Here is a 20,721-nt window from a genome sequence, read left to right as displayed (position 1 = left end):
GATTTTATAATTTTAATGGATTTTTTCCTTTTTGTATTGGATCCTCAGAAACCACTTAAGAGACTATTGTAGTTAATCAGTGTGTAATTAGTTTGTATGCATAAACAAACAAACAAACAAACAAACAAACAAATAAATGGTACTATTGTTTTCTTCTTTTATGAATCACCTCCCATGAGGCATCCCAAAGTATTTTGACAATGCTTATTAAAGGTGATTAAAAGTTCTATTCCCAGTTCAGCTCTAGTCATGCAAACCTAGTCCTATGCAACAATAAATGACCCTGGATGGCAATGAAAAGCTACATATGCATCAAATATGTGTCCAGTCAGCCTAATGATGACTGGATGGACTGGATGGACTGCATAATCCATGTACTGAGTCATGCAGGTGTAATCCACTGTGATTATATATTATCTTTAAGTGTACGATCCTGCCTTTATCTGCACAAGGTAAAGATCTTGTACAGGATCCTTGCCATTTGCAGCTTATATATTGAAGGTATACGTTTATATTTCTTTAAACTCCCCTTTAGTTTTAAACATTCGCCTGTTAGCCCAGAATAACTGGGTTTAGGCTATGTGATGAACAGACCAGAAGTTTTAACACTGAAAGTCAATATTTATAACAATCTGTTTATAATTTCAGATTATATGATTTTTGCAAGTTAGGTGTGAAACATTTTGTTTGATATTTACTTTAAAATGTTACCGTTATTTCAAAGTACTATGTACTAGTTTTTTTCCCTATTCTAAGTCAATAGGCTTTATCCCTTCCAGTTAACACATGGGCTTTGCAGAGGATTTAACCTTAAGTCTTCCCTCTAGTCACTTCTTCAGCTTCAGCCTTCTGTGGTTTCAGCCCTGGTGTCCTGAATTCTTTCTCCCTGATGTCACCAGGACCTTTTGCCTCTCAGCCCTGCTCCAGCTGCTGCTTCTCCAAACTCTGAACACAATCTGAAAGTGGTGTGTCTGCACGTCAATTCTCTTCAACCAAAACCATTTAACCAAGCAAAAGCTACTCTCTGATAATTCAACAGCTCACTGATTTTTAAACCAATGAGTTTGGAAAGTCCACTAAGAACCTATCAGAGCCTGACCTTTCTGATTCCAATACAGTAGTGCCCCGCAAGACGAATGCCTCGCAAGACAAAAAACTCGCTAGACGAAAGGTTTTTTCGTCCGCGATTTGCCTCGCAAGACGAATTCCCCTATGGGCTTGCTTCGCAAAACGAAAACGTCTCGCGACTTTGTTTCCTTTGTGTAAAAACCGTTAAAACCAAGGGTGCTTAGCTTGAGCAGCTGCAGTTGCGACTTGACTTCGAGGAGCAACTGTTAGCACGTGGTTTGGTAGCCTTTTCTCAGACTTTGCTCACTTTTGAAGATTTTCCAAAACTTTTCCAGAACTTTTCCAGAACTTCTCTTTCATCCATTTGGTAAGTTAAACTTTTAAAACTTTTTTGGGGGGTTTTGGATTCTGGGTTGGGGTGTTTGGGATTAAAGGACTTGGTGTTGGGAAGGGGTTTGCGATAATCTGGGGGCTTGTGGGCCTTTTTTGGGAATTTTTATGATTTTCTGTGACCACTGGGCCAGGTTGTTTTTTTTTAAAAATTTTTCTGAGTTTGAATTTCTGAGTGCTGGCTGGCTGGGGGAACAGTTGGGGAGGTTTCTGCAGGAATCTGGGAGCTTGTGGGGCTTTTTTGGGATTTTTTGTGATTTTCTGTGACCACTAGGCATGGTTGTTTTTTTTTCAAAAAATTTTTTCTGAGTTTGAATTTCTGAGTGCTGGCTGGCTAGGGGAACTGTTGGGGAGGGTTCTGCAGAAATCTGGGACCATGTGGGGTTTTTTTTGGAATTTTTATGATTTTCTGTGACCACTAGGCATGGTTGTTTATTTTCAATTTTTTTTTTCTGAGTTTGAATTTCTGAGTGCTGGCTGGCTAGGGGAACTGTTGGGGAGGTTTCTGCAGAAATCTGGGACCATGTGGGGTTTTTTTTGGAATTTTTATGATTTTCTGTGACCACTAGGCATGGTTGTTTATTTTCAAATTTTTTTTTCTGAGTTTGAATTTCTGAGTGCTGGCTGGCTAGGGGAACTGTTGGGGAGGTTTCTGCAGAAATCTGGGACCATGTGGGGTTTTTTTTTTGGTATTTTTATGATTTTCTGTGACCACTAGGCATGGTTGTTTATTTTTGAAAAAATTTTCTGAGTTTGAATTTCTGAGTGCTGGCCATGTTGTTATTTTTTGAAATTTTTTTTTGTCTGGGTGGGGAAGCAGTTGGGGAGGGGTTTGCAGCAGTTGGGGAGGGGCTGGGGGAGCAGTTGGGGAGGGGTTTTCAATTTCTGTGTTGTGGGTGGGTTGGTGCGTGTCTGTGGGAGCAGTTGAGGTTTTTGAAGACATTGGTGATTTTTGAAGCTTTTCCTAAACTTATTTTGCAGCCATTTGAGGTTTCTGAGGACTTCGGTGGTTGATTGTTGAAGCTTTTCCAGAACTTCTCTTTCATCCATTTGGTAAGCTAAACTTTTAAAACTTTTTTGGGGGGTTTTGGATTTTGGATTTGGGGTTGGGGTGCTTGGGATTCAAGGCCTTGGTTCTGGGTTTTAATTTCTGTGTGGTGGGTGGCTGGCTGCTTTTGTATTTTTTGGGTTTGAAGCACATCACTGATTTTTTTTTCTGTTTCTGAGTTTACGAAGGTAGGAGCTGTGCTGCCATGGGACCCAAGAAGACTGCTGCTGCGGTGGCCGGCGATAGGAAGAAGGAGAAGGTGACGCTGGAAATGAAGAAGGAGATCATCTGGAAGCACGACGGCGGAATGCGTGTGACGGACATCGCCAGGGAGTACGGCAGGAACCCATCGACCATCGGGACCATCCTGAAGATGAGGGAGAAGATCCTGGCGACTGATGCAGCCAAGGGAGTCACCAGGATCGTGAAGAACCGCCCAGCTGTCCTGGAGGAGGTCGAGAAGTTGCTGCTCATCTGGATAGAAGAGAAGCAGCGTGCAGGGGACACAGTGTCTGAGGCCGTTATTTGTGAGAAGGCCAAGGCCTTGCACGCTGACCTCATCCGGGAACAGCCAGGAACCTCAGCCGAGCCAGAAGTCTTCAAGGCTAGCAGAGGTTGGTTTGACCGGTTCAAGACAAGATCTGGCATCCACAGCGTGGTCAGGCATGGAGAGGCTGCCAGTTCTGATGTTCCTGCGGCTGAAGACTTTGCAGCGGAGTTCCTGGAGCTTGTGAAGACGGAGGGCTACGTTCCGCAGCAGGTCTTCAACTGCGACGAGACCGGGCTGTTTTGGAAGAGGATGCCCAAAAGGACTTTCATCACTCAGGAGGAATCCAGGCTGCCTGGCCACAAGCCCATGAAGGACCGCCTGACCCTGCTCTTCTGTGCCAACGCAAGCGGCGACCTGAAGATCAAGCCCCTGCTGGTGTACCACTCGGAGAACCCACGGGCCTTCAAGAGACACAAGATCGACAAGGAGCGGCTGAGTGTCATGTGGCGATCCAACAGCAAGGCTTGGGTCACACGTGTGCTGTTTGTGGACTGGGTCAATCTTGCTTTTGGCCCTGCTGTCAAGCAGTACCTGCTGGACAACGACCTGCCGCTGAAGGCTTTGCTTCTGATGGACAATGCTCCTGCCCATCCTAAAGGCCTTGAGGTGGACTTGTTGGAGGAGTTCAGCTTCATCAACATCATGTTTCTGCCGCCTAACACCACGCCACTGCTCCAGCCGATGGATCAGCAGGTCATCGCCAATTTCAAAAAACTCTACACCAAGGAGCTTTTCAGGCGATGCTTCGAGGTGACTGACTGCACCACCATCACCCTGCGGGAATTCTGGAAGGACCACTTCGACATCGTCACCTGCTTGAAGATGGTCAACACGGCCTGGAAAGGGATCAGCCAGAGAAATTTGAATTGCGCTTGGCGCAGCCTGTGGCCGGACTGTGTGGCACCAAGTGACTCTGATGCACCAGAGTCAACAGTGGTGCAGGACATTGTTGCCTTGGGGAGGACCATGGGCCTGGAGGTCACGGAGGAGGACGTCTGCGAGCTGGTGGAGGGGCACGACGACGAGCTGACCACCGTGGAGCTGGTCGAACTGCAGGCAGAGGCTGCGCAAGAGCAGGCCTCACTGGAAGAGGAGGAAGCAACTGAGGAACGGCTGTCCTCCGAAAGACTGAGGGACATTTGCCAGAAGTGGAAGGAGGTGCAGACTTTTGCAGATCTACACCACCATGAGAAGCACGTGGCACATGACGCTGGGAACTTTTATGATACGAGGGTCATGTCGTCTTTCAGGGAGCTGCTGAAAAGGCGGATGAAGCAGCAGACTATGGACAGGTTCTTGACCAAGAAGCAAAGAGTGGAAGAGGAGCCTTCTTCGAGTGGTCCCCCAGAGTCTTAGAAAATGTACTGTACACTTTGTTGATTTTTAAATGTTTTTCTGTCATGCTTATAAAGTTAATTTATTTTCCCTTCAATTTTTGAACTGCTCTTTACAGTATGTGTGACTTTAAAGAGCAGTTAATAAACTGTTGTTGTACCAAATTTGGCTTTGTTTGGACTTTTTTTGACCATAGGAACGCATTAATTGATTTTCAATGCATTCCTATGGGATTTCGTGCTTCGCAAGACGAAAAATTCGCTAGACGACAAAAATTGCGGAACGAATTAATTTCGTCTTGCGGGGCACCACTGTATCTGACATAAGAGCAATGGTCTTACACATCAACTGACAAAAAGCTCACGGGACACACACAATCACCTCTTTAGAACTGTACTTGGCTAGCTGTTTCTTGGCGGTTTGCCAACTGAAGGCAGCCTGCACTGTATCTAAGGTCTCAGTGAAAAGTACACTATTATCTACCAACCCAATAAATGTACATATAAATTCATTTCACATTTATGCAACTTTTACCGTTTCTGCGTATCAACCTTTGACTCAACACAGTGACAGAACTCCCACTGACACAGTGGAGTGAACTTACACTTTTAAAGTCAATCAATTTATTGTATATATCCAAAGACCTTTACAATGTACAGCAGAGGCTAAGAACAATGCTGAAATCACATAACATGACCTATAAAAGGTAAAACATAAAGATTTACAGCATGAGGTTTTAAAATTAGGAAGCATTAACGTATATAGAATGGAGCTTCTTAGCTGCCAGAGCGAACTTGGTACCAGATATGTAATCTGGAGATATTTATCAACTAGGACAGGGGTTGGCAACCTAAGGCTCATGGGCCACAAGTGGCCCATGGACCCCCGCCGTCTGCTTGAGGATCCCTGCCGCCCACTCGGTCAGCTCCCATGTGCCACGCTAAACCGGTGTGGAGCAGAGCGGGGACTGTCTTCCGCGATGCTGGCCGGCTTCCCATTGGCTGCAGGAAGCTCCTGCAGCCAATGGGAAGCTGTGCATGCCTCCTCCGCGCCGGAAGGAGTGCCGGAAATAGTGTTTGTGCATGCGTGTGTGCACACTCTGGTCCACCGCAGTGTCTGCGGGACCGTGAACTGGCCGAAGCCACAAAATCTCTGCCGACCCCTGAACTAGGAGCTCAACTGTCACCTCCTGTGGTGATCGGACTGAGAACAGGTGATTTTTAAAAATCTCTTGACATTGAATATAAGGGGCAAAGAAGATGGTAATGCACAGCATCCTCAACCTGACTGCATCCATAAATGCACCTGAGTTCCATGTGGAGTTCCAGGTATCTCCCCTCTAAATACGTTGAGGGTATCTTAGTCCTATGCAGCTGCGGGGAAGTCAGTGTCTCAAGGTAATGGGGCCTTGAGTGGTTGATATTGATTTAGGGGTCACTTTTAAAGTCACTCAGATGTTGACTTTAGGGGGGGGTTATAGTCTTCTGAAGCAAGGTTTGACAAATGTTTATCCAAGAGTTGTATCCAATGTAGCACTAAGTTAGTCATTTAGCAGTGTACTTGTTCCTTGAGCAAAATGTTTTGTGTCATTGGAACGTAGTTGTGCAAGAGAATGCATAAGCATACTGCTGGTAAATTTTGGAGAAATAGACTGCTCAAGTTTCCACTAGTGCAACTGTTGCATTGGATTCTATTGTAGTGCAGCCCTAAAACTCCTAAGAGCCCTAGAGCTAATGAATACAGAATCTTGAATATAGCCCAGAAAATCCAGAGAACTATCCATTCTGCATCTGGTAACTATGCTGGTTCTAAGTGCTCACTCACTCAAACAGGGAGTATGCACACACACAAAATCAGAAATGTGTGTGAAGTACTTTCTTAAATAATGAATCTAAAAGTAGTTAATGGCAAAATTAGTAAGTTAAGATCTTAATGAAACTTCTGTCCATGCATACAGCCCTTCACAGCAGGAGCAGACAAACCAGGAAGTCTTACATGAACTAGTTTCCCTTTTCAGACAAATCAGGAAACTATGGTTAACATCAGCAAAGCCAGGATTGAAGTCCAACTTCAAACCATTTCTTCTAAAATTTATTATTACAATTATATCCCACTTTTCCAATAAGAAACCCAATGTGGCACATGTGCTTCTCTTCTCTCTCCATTTTATAACCCTGTGAAGTAGGTTAGGTTGAGAGAGAGAATGTGTGTCAGTTGTCTAAGATCACCCAGTGGATTTCCTATGACTGAGTGGGGATTTGACTCCTGGTTTACCAGGACCTTTCCCAACACTCCACCCACTCTTACCTTCATTATCTAGCTAGTTCTGCTGCTGTTAACCAAAGTTTAATGGTTTGGCCAAAAAGGGACACTACAGTTAATGAAAGACTTCCTGGTTTGCTCAATCGCATGAAGGGGCTGCATGAAAATGCCAAAAGGCTTGTTCATATCTCAGTTTTTTTCTTCTTAAGCTGAAATATGATAATCAGAATGCAGTCACCATTTTTAAAATTGTCCATACTTTTGTCAATACTGGGTTTTTTCTTAAATAAAGCATAGATTCATTTTGCCTGAATGTATCATTATAGAGATGCTACAAAAATGTATATAAATATTCTCATTATTATTATTTGTCACAGCTTAAACAACACACGTGCATATTTACGCACACCAGCATAAATAATTTTAAATAAAATATGCCAGAAAGGAATGCCACTCTTATTTCATATTTTACTTCCCATAAAACACCCCAAAGAGGTTTAACAATAAGAACACCGACAATAAAATATACATGTTTTATGATCTAGTGGGCAGAATGTAAATAAAATGGTGTCTTGTTACCACTGAAATCAATGGAACATAACCTTTTTGTTTATGTCTTAAAAACTTTATTTTATGAATATTGTTTTCCTAATACTTACACAAAACCTTTGTGGTAGCAAAATGGATTTATGTTTAAGAAGTCAATAGGAGATCCGCCCCGCCCCCGCCTCTGGCAATATTATAAAATCATACTGAAAAAGCTGTGCTTGGCATTATGCCACATTTCATTAAAAGCAAGATAGCTGGATATCAATAGGTAAGTCTTACTTCCCAGTAAATGTGCTTTGGACTGAAAGGAATCTTCCGGAACTCTCAATTTAGCATTGCCATTCGCTCTTTCTCAATCTTTAAAATCCCATTACACGGACACTCTTTACATCCTATATGACTGAGAGTCAAGTTCGATACAGTAACAATAATAGGAGTTCCTTCTTCTGTCTACTAATATGCAAACATTTCTTTAGTTCAATATGATTGGGTTATATCAGCTACTACAATGGTGACTACAGGGCTATGAATGGGAATCCTATGTGAGGAGGGAACCAAAATATACTAAAAAGTGCAGTTTGTTAAAGTACAGTGGACCCTCTAGCTATGTACCGTTCTGCATACGTAAATTCCGGGTTTCTTCGTGCATGCGTAGAAGTGCTCTGCACGCCGCATGCATGCACAGAAGCGCTCAATCATGTCGCACGTGTATGCAGAAGCAGCGCCTCTGCCTACAGATTTTTTGGGTTGCGGATGGACCCCCAGAACGAATTTACTTCGTATCTGGAGGGTCCACTGTTCAAGGAAAGGAGAGCTGATGACACAGTAACACTTTAAGATAAACAATGACATCTGTACTAGTTCACAGTGCTAGTCCATAAAGGCAATGTCCAATGAGTACAGGGCAGGATGCAGCACTTCTAAAAATTGTGTTGGCCTCCTATTATGGAATAATTAAGTTCTTCAAATTGCAGCACATTCTCTGGCTGCCACACTTAAAAGTGTCATTCAACCGGATGTTATCAGAACAGAATTCAGTAACCATCAAGAAGACAGTTTGCCCTGCCCCCGTTACGTAAAATTATTTTGTAACTCTAACAGCTCATGAAGGCTTATTGCCAACAGGTCTTCCCAGAAAATACACACTTTCTAAGGATTACCACCACAGGTAACAAGCAAGTTTTTAACACCTATGGAAAACTGGCTAAAAAGTTGATTGGACAATCGTATTTCAAATGAGACATGCCCAGTCTCTAGGCAAGGCTTAACGAAGAGAAGACTAGAACAGAAAGAGTCCTAAAAAGTGTTGCTTGTTATAGCACTGTTAGTATGATCAAGGGAAAAACCACAAGAAACGAACATGAAGATATTACCATTTGACATAGCATGGGTCAGTGCAGCTTTAACATCTTTCATAGGAAATGGGAACATCAAATGCTTAAAAAGATCTTTAAAGTTAGCACCTGTAGGAGCAGTAGTTTCCCTGCTCCAGTAAGAATACAGTCTTGATCTGAAAGAATAGGTTTTAACGTCTTTAAGATCAAATGACTATATTCTCAGTTATTTCCTGGAGTGAATATGAATATATTTTGCAGTGACTGCATTATGGGAAGAGTAGATCAAATAAGGTGAGGTTACCAGTGCTATGAAATTTAAATGGATTATTTAAACATACTGGAAATAAGACTGCACATTATCCACATAAGAAGGAAACAAGTTCCTTTTATAGGTGAACTCGAGCTCTTGAGCCAAAATTAATGTCTAAGATGACTTGAGGAAAAAATATTTATGAAGTTTAACTGTTTAACACTATTAGGCATTTGCACTATTTGCCTTTACCATAAAATAATACCAAATGCAAATCTCCTACGTTAATCAGAATGGGGGGGGGGCTGATGATGGGGTTTCACACACAGGGAATCAATACAACATTAACAACTATAATCTTGAGAATGGGCATGTTACCTGATTCAGTGTATTGTCGGTCTTTAACTCTTTATGGTTTGAATACTGGATATAAATGGGCTGATTACGAAGGTGAGGTGTCACAGCAGAGTAATAATTGACCATAGTGATCGCAGCTTCTTCTGTTGCCAATTCCAAAAAAGCCTATAAAAATATTAAAAATGGTTTTGTAGTATTTGCAGCATACATAACTATATTCTGTTTCTGAATTTGCCAGGCTCTTTCATGATGAGACATTTAAAACACTTGCCAAAATCATTCAGAATCCATTACACATTACAGATCTACAGATCTAACTAAGCAAGGACTAGGTCAGAATGTGCCCCAACTGTCCACAAAATGCTACAGGTTTCCTCGAGGGCAAAAGCAGCCACAGCTCTGATGTCTGATTAAGGAAATGATTTTGTACAATTTTTTCAGACATACCCACTTGAAGCAAACTTGGAGATATTTACAATCTGACAGTTAAGGTTGTCAACTTGCTCTTATCCATGGGTTGTTGACCACCAAAACATGGCGAACAGTTTTTTTAAAAAAATGGCAGAGGGGAATCCCAAGAGCAATTTTCAGAAAGAAAAGCACTTTTATGTGGGTTCTCCTCTCCAAAACACAAATGATAGGAGGACCAGTACCAGCCTGGCTGAAGGGAGAAGCATAGAGGTCTGAACAAGCAGCAGCGCTCCAAGCTCCATAACCTTAAAAAGCAAGTGACTTGTTACACCTATCAGCAGATCACTGTGGCTATTTGAAGTTTGCCAAACCTGATCCTAAATGAAAGGGAGCACTGCTCCACTATTCCAATTTCTGAGAGAAATATGCAGGATCCAGCAGTATGTTGAAAGACATGGTGGCCAATTACCTTCCCCCGACCCGATAGAAAGTATTCATTTTTCCACAGGTTTCAAATTGGTAGATGACTATTTAAAAGCCTTCATATAAAAACCTCCAGTAAACTGTGTGGCTGCGAACCACAGGAGGCAATTGGGCAAAGGTTATTTTCAACAGACAGCATCCAATACTGTAGGAGAATTGATCTGGATTTATATCCCTTTACCACGGGTTATTAAAGGCGTGCATGATCTCCTGACTTGGCTGTTAGAACTCCTGACCAAGAAGTCAAAAGTTTATAATGTGCCTGTCAGAAACGGCTTATAGCAGGGAGGGGCTGACTCCTGGTCTGGGGACCTGATCCAGGCCCCCAAAAACAGTTTTTGAACCTCCCAAGACCATGCTGATTTTGACTGCAAGAAAAGAAGATACAGTGCTGGGCTGGATGGGAGGTTTAAATCTGCCCATCAGTTCAATCATTTGGTGAGTTGGGAAGGGATAAGAATCGCCTTCCTTAGCTAATCTGCACAAATAATGAGAGAGCTTTTAGTGGCCTTTGCAGAAGCTATTATGGTGAAGAAAACAAATGTTTCCTTTGGATCATGTACTAATATTGGGTATATTTGGGAAAAGAATATGAAGGACTATTCTATTCGCCTAAAATGAGTCTTCAGGCTGGTTAAAGAGTTAAGTGCTCTTTCATTGCATCCTCTAATAACTATGTAAAAACACTATTCAGCAGAAAGCATTCCTCAGGCTTCTTGCTCAAGAACATCCTCAATAATCTTGCTCAACAAGATACATCCCATCTCATAGTTCCCAGAGTCTATTGTTTCCTGCAAACTCATGTATGTAATTTTCGATTAAGTAGCAAAACAAGGTGGATAGTTGTCTCATCCTCATTCTCCAAGTTTAGCCCTTTGAACAAATAGCAGTCCCTTTCAGAAGGAGTAAACTCTAAGAGTGTAACATGACAATCTAAAGCCCGGTTGCAAGGCATGGCAGCCACCGCCACATCCACAGCCCCTTGGTCACACTGGCCAGGGTGGAAGGTGGGAGTGGATAGGAAAGCCACCACACCAGCACTCAAGGCTAGATCAAGGTTGATGGTGTCAAGGGATGGCAGTGGGGCCAGCTTGGGTATATCAGTCTTGAGCTGGTTCTGTCCCTCCCACTTCCTGCACTTCCACCCGCATCTTTGGCAAGCAGAACAGGGAGCTCCACACTGGCATTGCGACACTGGTGTCACTCCACAGGCAGAAGCTTGTAGGGCTGGATTACAGCCTAAGTGGGACTTATTTCTGAATGTTTAGAATTAGGCTGTGAATGTGATCCCATGTTAAGGAGGCAGAAGAAGCTCCTCAAAGGTTTTCATCTTCTTAAGTCTTTATTATCAAAGCAGAACTATAATCTTTGTTATATCAGATTTGGTAAAGCACTATCAGAATTTACAGTCTGAACAAATTAGGTTTCTTCAAATGAAATATTTTTAGATAAGATTAGTTTTCAGACACCAAAACATAATTTTTTCACAAAACACATTGAAAGACACACTTTTTTTATAAAAAAAACAAAAAACATAAGTATAGGATGATAACTGAAGAGACACTGCGTTAACCAGTATTAGGAAGAAAAGCAACCATCAAGCCATATTTAAGAACCTGATATGCTAAGCAAAAGAGCAGCTTGGCTCTGATTGTTGAGAATCTGAAGTGCTGCTCTCCCTCCTGCTATTTAGGTGCAAGAAAATGGAGGCAGGGCAAGGAAGAACTGGTATTTACTTATCTGCCCCTTAATGATTGCCTTCCTTTAAAGTTGGCAGGAGCAGAGAAAATGAATGAGTTACAGAGATATGAAACAGAAAAAAAGACTTCTCAAGAGTTAGCTTGTATCTCCATCAGAACTCTGAGTCTTCAGAATTCTCAGCAAACAGGCAGCTCTCACACTGGGGAGTGTAGCATCAGTTAGGCTCTTCACGATGAGTTTCATTGAGCTCAATATGGATTGGGTTCAATCAAATATGGATATGATTGGGCCACAGCACAGGCCACTGCTGCTGTCCCTCTCTAAATTGATGCCCATAAGGTGGTGACAGTAGCAGAGAATTTAAACTTAAGGCCTGTTCATTACTGTATCTGCAGAAACATCTATTGATGCCACAAAATGTGGGAAAAGTAGCTCCCAGTGCCAGAAGACCACTGTATTGGTAGTCCCCCATTCTAACAAGAGAAGGCTTGGGAAAGGTGAAACTGGTAGTGTGGGGCATGGTCATACAAAAACAAGCCCTTTCTTGGTAGGCCAGAATGGGCCTGTGCACAGCTTGAAAAATGAGACTTGGGGGCAGGGGGAGGAGACACATTTGAGTCCACCATTTTGAAATCTACCACCATAATCAATTTCAAGGGGAGATTACAATGTGAATAATTCTCTCCCACTGAAATCAGCATGAGCTAGATGTAATTACCTTTAGCTGAATTGTGCTTAGGACCCAAACCTATGTACTGCAACACAACAGCGGAAGATAGGATCAAGTGAATAAAAGCAAATGTCCAACCAATGGGTACTGATGCTTAAAATCTGGCCTTTTATCTCACTCTTGTAGAAGGCGTGTGTGTGTCCATGAACACTGAATCCTGAACTTATTAACTTGAAATATTTCTCCAAGCCTGGCTAGTAGAGTAGGCTCCGTTGCTGGGATATGGCCTCAACTTAAGGCAGACAGAATATTTAGACTGATTGGTGGGTAGATGTTTTCTATACTAAAATAGTAAGACAAAATTAGAAAGTACCTGGTTCTTTCCTTTCAGCATGAGAATGTTGGTTACCTTACCAAAAGGTAAGCCTAAAGCAATAACTTCTGTTTCTGTCACTTCCCCTGGTAATTTCCTGATATGAAGAACACGAGAAGGAGCCCCATCCATTTTATCTTCACCTTTGAATTTCTTGTTGTCGTTACCATTGGCTGAAAGACATTTTTTTTATAATTCATTTCATATCTGAAAGCTACCCTATTTATTATAAACTCATCAAGAAAAATACAATTTGTGCATGCATACAGTTTCCAAATCAGTATGTGAAATGAGTATTTTTTTTCTTTCAACCAACATTTTTAAAAGATTAACTGAAGTAAAATGCAGCTGCTAATGTGCTTCCTCACAAAGCCCTGCAATATTTGGTGAATCAACTTACCATGGATTTTTCCTGCAACCATTACATAATGAATTGCCTGAAGCACTGAGAAGCAATGATAACTGTACAATAACTGATAACCATTTCAGGTTATCCTAAACTATGTGCTAGGAAATACTAATGTGCCATGGGATAACTGGTAGTACACCTCAAAAATAAATAAATAAATAAAAGCACTGGTGAGCCCAAAAGGCAATAATTCAGCAAGAAAGGAGCCTCCTCACTGTATTTCTGCATGGCTGACTGCTCTAGTCTTGGTTTTCTTTGAATTAACCTTCACTGCTCCATGGGGTAAGTAATAATAATAATAATAATATAATAATTTATTATTTATACCCCGCCCATCTGGCTGGGCCTCCCCAGCCACTCTGGGCGGCTTCCATAAAAACCAAAAATACAATAAAATATCACATGTTAAAAACTTCCCTGAACAGGGCTGCCTTAAGATGTCTCTTGAATGTCAGGTAGTTATTTATCACTTTGACATCTGCTGGAAGGGCGTTCCACAGGGCGGGCGCCACTACCGAGAAGGCCCTCTGCCTGGTTCCCTGTAGCTTTGCTTCTCGCAGTGAGGGAACCACCAGAAGGCCCTCGGCGCTGGACCTCAGCGTCCGGGCAGAATGATGGGGGTGGAGACGCTCCTTCAGGTATACTGGACCGAGGCCGTTTAGGGCTTTAAAGGTCAGCACCAACACTTTGAATTGTGCTCGGAAACGTACTGGTAGTCCTGCTCCATCACATTTATGGTGGGATCTGCATCATCACAGTGCAATCACAGATAATTACCTATCCTTGAAAGTAGCTCATGGGGTCTTTATGTGTAACTGGTGTGGCCTGGCCTTTTTCCAGTCAGGAACCACGCAAAAAGGAGTTATGAGGGCAGACAATTCTCATTAAACTAAGAAACTTGCCTGGGCTTTGAGTGTGATATCTACGTTCAATTTTAATTGAGGTTTAAAAACAAAGTGCTTTAGCTCTCAGATGTTTCAGAAAAAATGTGTTAATTCATCCTAAGTAGTCAAGCAACATGGACAACCACTGTGAAGACCCTAGTTCTTTCCAAACAGACATAATGCATTGCTTCCACCTTTTGTTTTCTGTTAGATAGAACAGTACACCAAAAGTTTAAGAATCCTTAAATGATACTAAAAATACTATTCAAAATTCAGGCTGCTATCCTAATGTGCTACTCAACATGAGATGGTTGATTTATGCTGTGAGCAAGGGATGTGATCACAATTAGCACAGAGAAAAAAAGCAGATATTAATAGCTACTAGAAGGTGAAATCAATTACTTGGGGGGGGGGTAGAACTGGCAATTGAGAAAAAGGCAATTAGATTAGAAACAACGAAGAATGCACCGGTGAAACAGAGAATGGTTATCATAATGTAGAGAATAGTTAACAATGCAAATGTCCTCTTATTTCCTACATTTAATAGAAATAATGTGTTAAAATCGAAGTGAAGAATGCAATAATACTGTCCTACAAAACCTAGCAGCATAGCTATTATCAGGTTTTAAATTTGATCACTCATTACAATTAATTACCTGAAGCACTCAAAGGGGGATTAGACAAATTCATGGAAGATAAGGCTGTTAGTAGCTACTAGCCATGATTGCTATGTGCTACCTTCTGGATCACAGGCAGTATATCTCCAGCTCTACCTACCAGTGACTGCATTAGATAAGCATTTGATCGCATTCCCAACACATACATATAAATGATGAATTGCAAAAAATACTTCCTTTGAAGGAATGTACTTGTGACAATAGTTACAGCAGAATCCTATAATTTTTTTACTCATAAGGCAAGTGTGCATAGGACTCCAGTCCTAGTGATCTACACTAAACTGCAGTTTCTCTTTCACCTCTTCCTACCCCAAGTTAGCCCAACACAAATGCAAGGAGGGGCATATTCATATTGTGAATGCCACTCAAAAAGGTTGCTGCTTATACAATTTTCTTTCTCCTAAGAGCAAGGGTGGGGAACCACTTTTTAACAGGCAGGCCAGATCAAAAAGTGGCCACTTGTCTTTTAACAGGTGGGTGGCTCTGTCAATCGCCTTACGTCATAAGGTGTTGGGGGATTCTGAGTCCGCTTGAAAGCAGCAGGCTTTGTATACCACGTTGAATTTAAACAGGGCCAGATGCAAGCCCTGTTGCAAAGAAACAATTGGAAGAACACTTGGGAGCTCCTAAGCAGAGCCAATCTAAGCAGGACTTGCATTGGGCACTGAATTTGCTTCCATGTAACTAGTTTAACTGTAAACATACAATGATTGCCAGTTAAGAAAATAGAAAAAGAGAGAGTTGTAAACAGGACCAATCACTAAAAGAGTAGTAACTTCCACTGCAGCCTTTTAGGACACTTTTTTTAAAAAAAGAGAGAGGCTAAAACTACATATAGTGGTTTCAGGTTTTTCTACAGACAAGGGGGGAGCAAAGCTGGTAACTTAAGCAAGCAGCATTAGTGGATGGGTGGTTAACACTCCCCCTTCATGCTGGTTTTGTGATTCCACCAGTCTACACACTCACAACTCTACCATATAGTCCCCATGGATGGAAAACTATCAATCACCCACTTCGTGCCTCCCCCTTCCCAGCACAGGTGCTATAATAAACATTACAGACCCTACTTCAACTGCATTTTCTTAGAAAACGATCATTGCAAGTGGATAACTACACACCAGGGGTGTAATAATAATAATAATAATTTATTTATACATACATACATACATACATACATACATACATACATACATACATACCCTATCCATCTGGCTGGGTTTCCCCAGCCATTCTGGGCAGCTTCCAACAGAATATTAAACTACAATAGTCCTTCAAACATTAAAAGCTTCCCTAAACAGGGCTGTCTTCTAAAAGTCTGGTAGTTGTTTTTCTCTTTGACATCTGGCGGGAGGGTGTTCCACAGGGCGGGTGCCACTACCGAGAAGGCCCTCTGCCTGGTTCCCTGTAACCTCACTTTTCGTAGTGAGGGAACCGCCAGAAGGCCCTCGGCACTGGACCTCAGTGTCCGGGCAGAACAATGGGGGTGGAGATGCTCCTTCAGGTATACTGGACCGAGGCTGTTTAGGGCTTTAAAGGTCAGCACCAACACTTTGAATTGTGCTCGGAAACGTAAGACACTATCCTCTTTCAGTACCCTCTCAGACTTACCTCCTAGCAATATGGGTATAACGTTTGACACAAAACAAATGGGTTAGAATAGCACCTGCAAATTTTGCCTCCTATCTTGGTTTTTGTGAACCACCCTGAGATCTACGGATGAAGGCCAGTATACATGATTGATAGATAGATAGATAGATAGATAGATAGATAGATAGATAGATAGATAAATAAATAAATTAGAGAGATAGATAGATAGATGATAGATAGATAGATAGATAGATAGATAGATAGATAGATAGATGATAGATAGATAGATAGATAGACAGACAGACAGGCCAGAGGCTTCCATTCTGTTAAATGAAAGCTGCTAAAAACATCCTACTGATGTGTTTTTAGTTTATTGCTGGATCTAATTTTTTAAATCTTTTAATTGTTTTACTAACTATTTTATTGTTTTACCCTTTTTGTAAACTGCTATGAGGGTTTGTTTTGTTTTTACAGTCTAGCAGTAAATAAATTTTATGAAATAAAAAAACACTCGGGAGGTACGTACAAACTGTAAGGGGGGAACGAGCAATTATCGGTTTTCTTTTCCACCTCTGCTCATGAGCTTGCTAGAATTTTATGCTTGCTGTTTTGGTATAAGCATGCACTCAGTCAACCTATATTTTAAGAAGAAAAGTTCAACCAGTTTTATTGTTTTATTTTTGCTATTTGGGCATACCTAATTACTACACACTGCTTTAAAGACCAAAGCAGACGTAGAAAATTTTATTGAGCCGTATTTGATTTAGTTCCAAAAGTCCATAGTTGGGGTGGAGGGAGTGGTCTCTCAGGAGAGTTACCCAAGGCAGGGAAAACTCAATAATCACATATAAGGAGGTTAATTGCGCCGGAGTGTTTAACTGGAAATTCCTCCATTGCTACCCTGTTGGTCGCAGCAAGATTACTAAATTCTCATCAACAGTGAGTAATCAGGACATCCTACTTGTTGAAATCTACCAAAGATTAGGAAGAATGCAGGCACAACAACTGAAAATAAGCAAACCTGAACTGAGAAATATAGGCTTCAACTTGGCAAAGCTAAATACTGAGAAACTGCAACTCAGATAAGAGCTGAAACCCAAGGAGAAAGACAGACACACAAGACCAAGTTGCTGATCCATAAACTGCTACAACTTGTACAAGAGCACGTGCAGGAGGAACAGAAGCCCAACTTAAAATGAGATACTGTGCCTGCAAAAGGTCCTGTTCACTTAAAAAAAAGGTTTTTTTAGTTTTGTTTTTGTTTTGCCTGCCAATGCAACATTTGAAAAGCATACAGTCATAAATAACCAAAGTTGTTGCACATTGATGGAAGTAGATATGGGCATGATTTAATTCTTCCGCAGTCCTGCTTTCTTTTCACTCATAAAGTAATCTAGTTCAGCACAGCCTGTCTGAAAACTTTGCTGTCATGGGTGGCTTCTGCATATTGCAAGAGGCTGACCTTACTGGACAGTATACTATGTACAACTCAGTTTACTTGATTTTCCTCTACCAATTCAAATACCAGGGAGATATGGAAAGCCAAACTCTGTACTTCAGGGTTACAGTGATTTGTAAAAGAAATAAAAATTTATTTAGCGTAAAGTTACTACTCAAAGCCTATGATGGAATATTCTAGCTAAGTGGAAGCCAATTATTTATACTCATTTTCAATAAATGATTCCCAAAATTATATTTATGAAATGCTAATTTAGTATGTTAAAAACAGCCATGTATCAGCATTGGTAAACTTTTACTTCAGTTGAACCCTATGCTCAATGTAGTAAGTGGTAAGGTCATTCAATAACCGGACTATAAAGATAAAGAAACCACCTTGCAAATTGGAGTGATAATTGAAGAGTATTCACTTGCTAAAGAAGAACTGAAGAATGTAACTTGAAATCTATACAGTTTTCTGACCTATTTAGTTAGAATAGACTTTTGCAATGACACACATTTTAAGCTATGTTTAGCTTCTTCTTAAAAGATTAGAAAGCTGCATTCTTGATGGAAAAACAGTAATGATTGTCCTATATCACATTTTAATTCCTTGTGCATTTTTATTTGATTTTATAAATAATATACACAATCATACTTTTTACCTAATTAGCAACTGTGTCATCCACAAATATTGTAAGAATTATTTCTACCCCTTCATCTAAGTCATTGACTGATGAAAAATGTTGAAAGTAGGTAGGACAAAGCCCTACAGAAGAACCCCCCTGAAAACCTCCCTCCATTTTGATGAGGAGCCACTGATGAGCACCAAGTATGGTTTTCCAACCAGCTGTGAATCCTTCTGACAATACTATTACCTAGCCCACATTTAAGCCACATTTAACAAAATTATCAAGGGGTACTCTGTCAGTCACTTTGCTGAAATCAAGATAGATTACACCCACAGCATTCCCACCATCCATTAACCTGATTTTAAAGAGTGATAAGATTAACAAGATTTATTCTTGACAAATGCTGGGTTCTACTAAGCACTTTCAAACTGATTCCCTTCTTCTCTGTTCTAATATCTTCCATGGTATCAGTCAGAAGACATCAGTTGAAATACCCTCTTTTACTACTAAATCTGCTTCCATGAAACACCTGTAAATTGTTTCAGGAAAGGATAATTTACATCACCACATTTGTTTGACTGTCCATGGAAAACTCCAACCACAATTTTATTTTTTCCCTCCATTTATTTTGACCCAGATGGCATATCCACAAGGCTACCATGTTCACTCTCATGAATTCTCTGCAGATATGACCATCTTTGACATATAATGCTACTCTCTTTCTGTTGCACCTATTCTTTTTTGAACAATTTGTAACCTTCAATTATTACATTCAAATCACACGAGTTTCCCCACCAAGTCTGTTATACCCAGCATATTGTATTTATCTTCCTGTATTTGGAGTTCAAACTCATTTATTTTCAATATGCTGCATATTAGTGTATAGTCACTGAAAGCCTTGCAAATTCTGCTCCAATCTCTCTCCTGAGATTTTAGAGTTTGCTAGTCAGCCACACAATCCCCCCTGTTCTCCTACAGCACACAGATCCCTATCTTACCTTTTAAACTTACCTATCTCCAACTGCTACAGAATTTAGTTCAAAGCTCTTGATCAGGTTCATATTTTTTCTTTTGCCAGACACTTTTTTTCCAGTCCTAGTAATTTGCAGCCCATCTCCTTCCAGTAGTCCTTCTTAAGGAAGCTTGCACCAGTCCCAGAAACAGAACTTCTCCCATCAACTCTAACAGCTTGAAGTATTATTCTCTCTCTTCATAGCCCTCTACATTTTATAAGTAGAAATGGCATGACCACTACTTAAGTTCCAAGTCCTTCACTTTCATCCCCAGAGCTTCATACATACATATGATAGTCATAGTTGTGCTAGGCAGTACTGTTTGATCTCACATGGTGTGCAAGAAGGAATAATCAGCAGTTTTGGTAAGTCTGACAAACCTGTCCCTCACTTCCTGAATTCACACAATGGGAAGGCAGCTTATGTCACAAGTTAACAGGTCTGGTACATTCACAAGCCACTCTGTACCTCTCAGTAGGGAGTCTTCAACCACCACCACAACACTTCTCTTCCTTTTTCTGCAGGCTATGACTGTCACCTTTGTTCTTGAAGCACTGAAGAGTATTCCTTCCCACCAAGAATATCTTTCTGTAGCTATCCAACAAGATGTTCAGAGCTGTTCTTGTTGAATTAATACTGAAAGTTATTTCTTAGCTCTATTGTTCAAACTGGCTTCTGATTCTCCTGCTCCAGTCTTTCTTGAGGTTTCTTCGCAACTCCGGTTGTCATCTTCTACTCTGATACTCTTTCTACTTTTGTCTTTGTTACAATGTTTCCAATTTCCTGCTCAATATCGCCTTCTATTCTCCAATGAGGTAAGGAAGTATGGAAATTTGCTCCTGTTATCCTCTTTTCATCCCTTCCAACAGAGCAACAGGGTTATACCTGCAGCTGGTGTGGTCTATGGTGCTTTCAGGCAAGAAACTCACATTGCAGGCCACCGCCATTAGAGTCCTTGCTGTTCATTTTCTTGGCTCTGGTGCATGTTCTAACACCCGCCTCCACTGATGAAGCAACCTTCCTTCATCAATCGTTTATTGCTTGAAAGTTACCAGAGTTCCTGTGGTGAGCTGCTTAGGAGAGAATTTTAGCCTGCTAATAAAATGAGTGGCTCCATTTAGCATGTGGCATCATCAGCAAAGGGCGCTGGTAAAGCCTGCAGAGCAACTGTTACCTTATCAGACACCCGACCTCTCATGGCAAAGGGTGAATCCAGTGTTGCTTCAGGGGTTACAAGACTGCAGTAGGCCTCACGGTGCACAGCAGAAAGACTTCTGTATTAGTGTGGAATTTCTTGA

The 20,721-nt window shown here is 41.2% G+C and overlaps 1 protein-coding gene across 7 annotated transcripts in view; it reads right to left on the bottom strand.

Annotated features, from left to right (window-relative positions):
* The window catches only part of PTBP2 (polypyrimidine tract binding protein 2), a 53,547-nt gene that overhangs the window by 16,348 nt on the left and 16,478 nt on the right, over nucleotides 1-20,721 (bottom strand). For all 7 annotated transcript variants that reach the window (XR_003707148.2, XM_028732751.2, XM_077928463.1 and 4 more), the window contains 2 exons: nucleotides 12,785-12,957; nucleotides 9,168-9,311 (listed from right to left, as the gene is read on the bottom strand). Coding sequence is in view for 6 of the 7 variants with exons in the window: in XM_028732751.2 (XP_028588584.1) it covers nucleotides 9,168-9,311; nucleotides 12,785-12,957 (317 nt within the window). In the remaining variant the exon portion in view is untranslated. The remainder of the gene's footprint in view (nucleotides 1-9,167; nucleotides 9,312-12,784; nucleotides 12,958-20,721) is intronic.

Source organism: Podarcis muralis, chromosome 5 (assembly GCF_964188315.1).
Source record: "Podarcis muralis chromosome 5, rPodMur119.hap1.1, whole genome shotgun sequence".
Classification (NCBI taxonomy): Eukaryota; Metazoa; Chordata; class Lepidosauria; order Squamata; family Lacertidae; genus Podarcis; species Podarcis muralis.
This window is presented reverse-complemented; position numbering and strand designations above follow the sequence as displayed.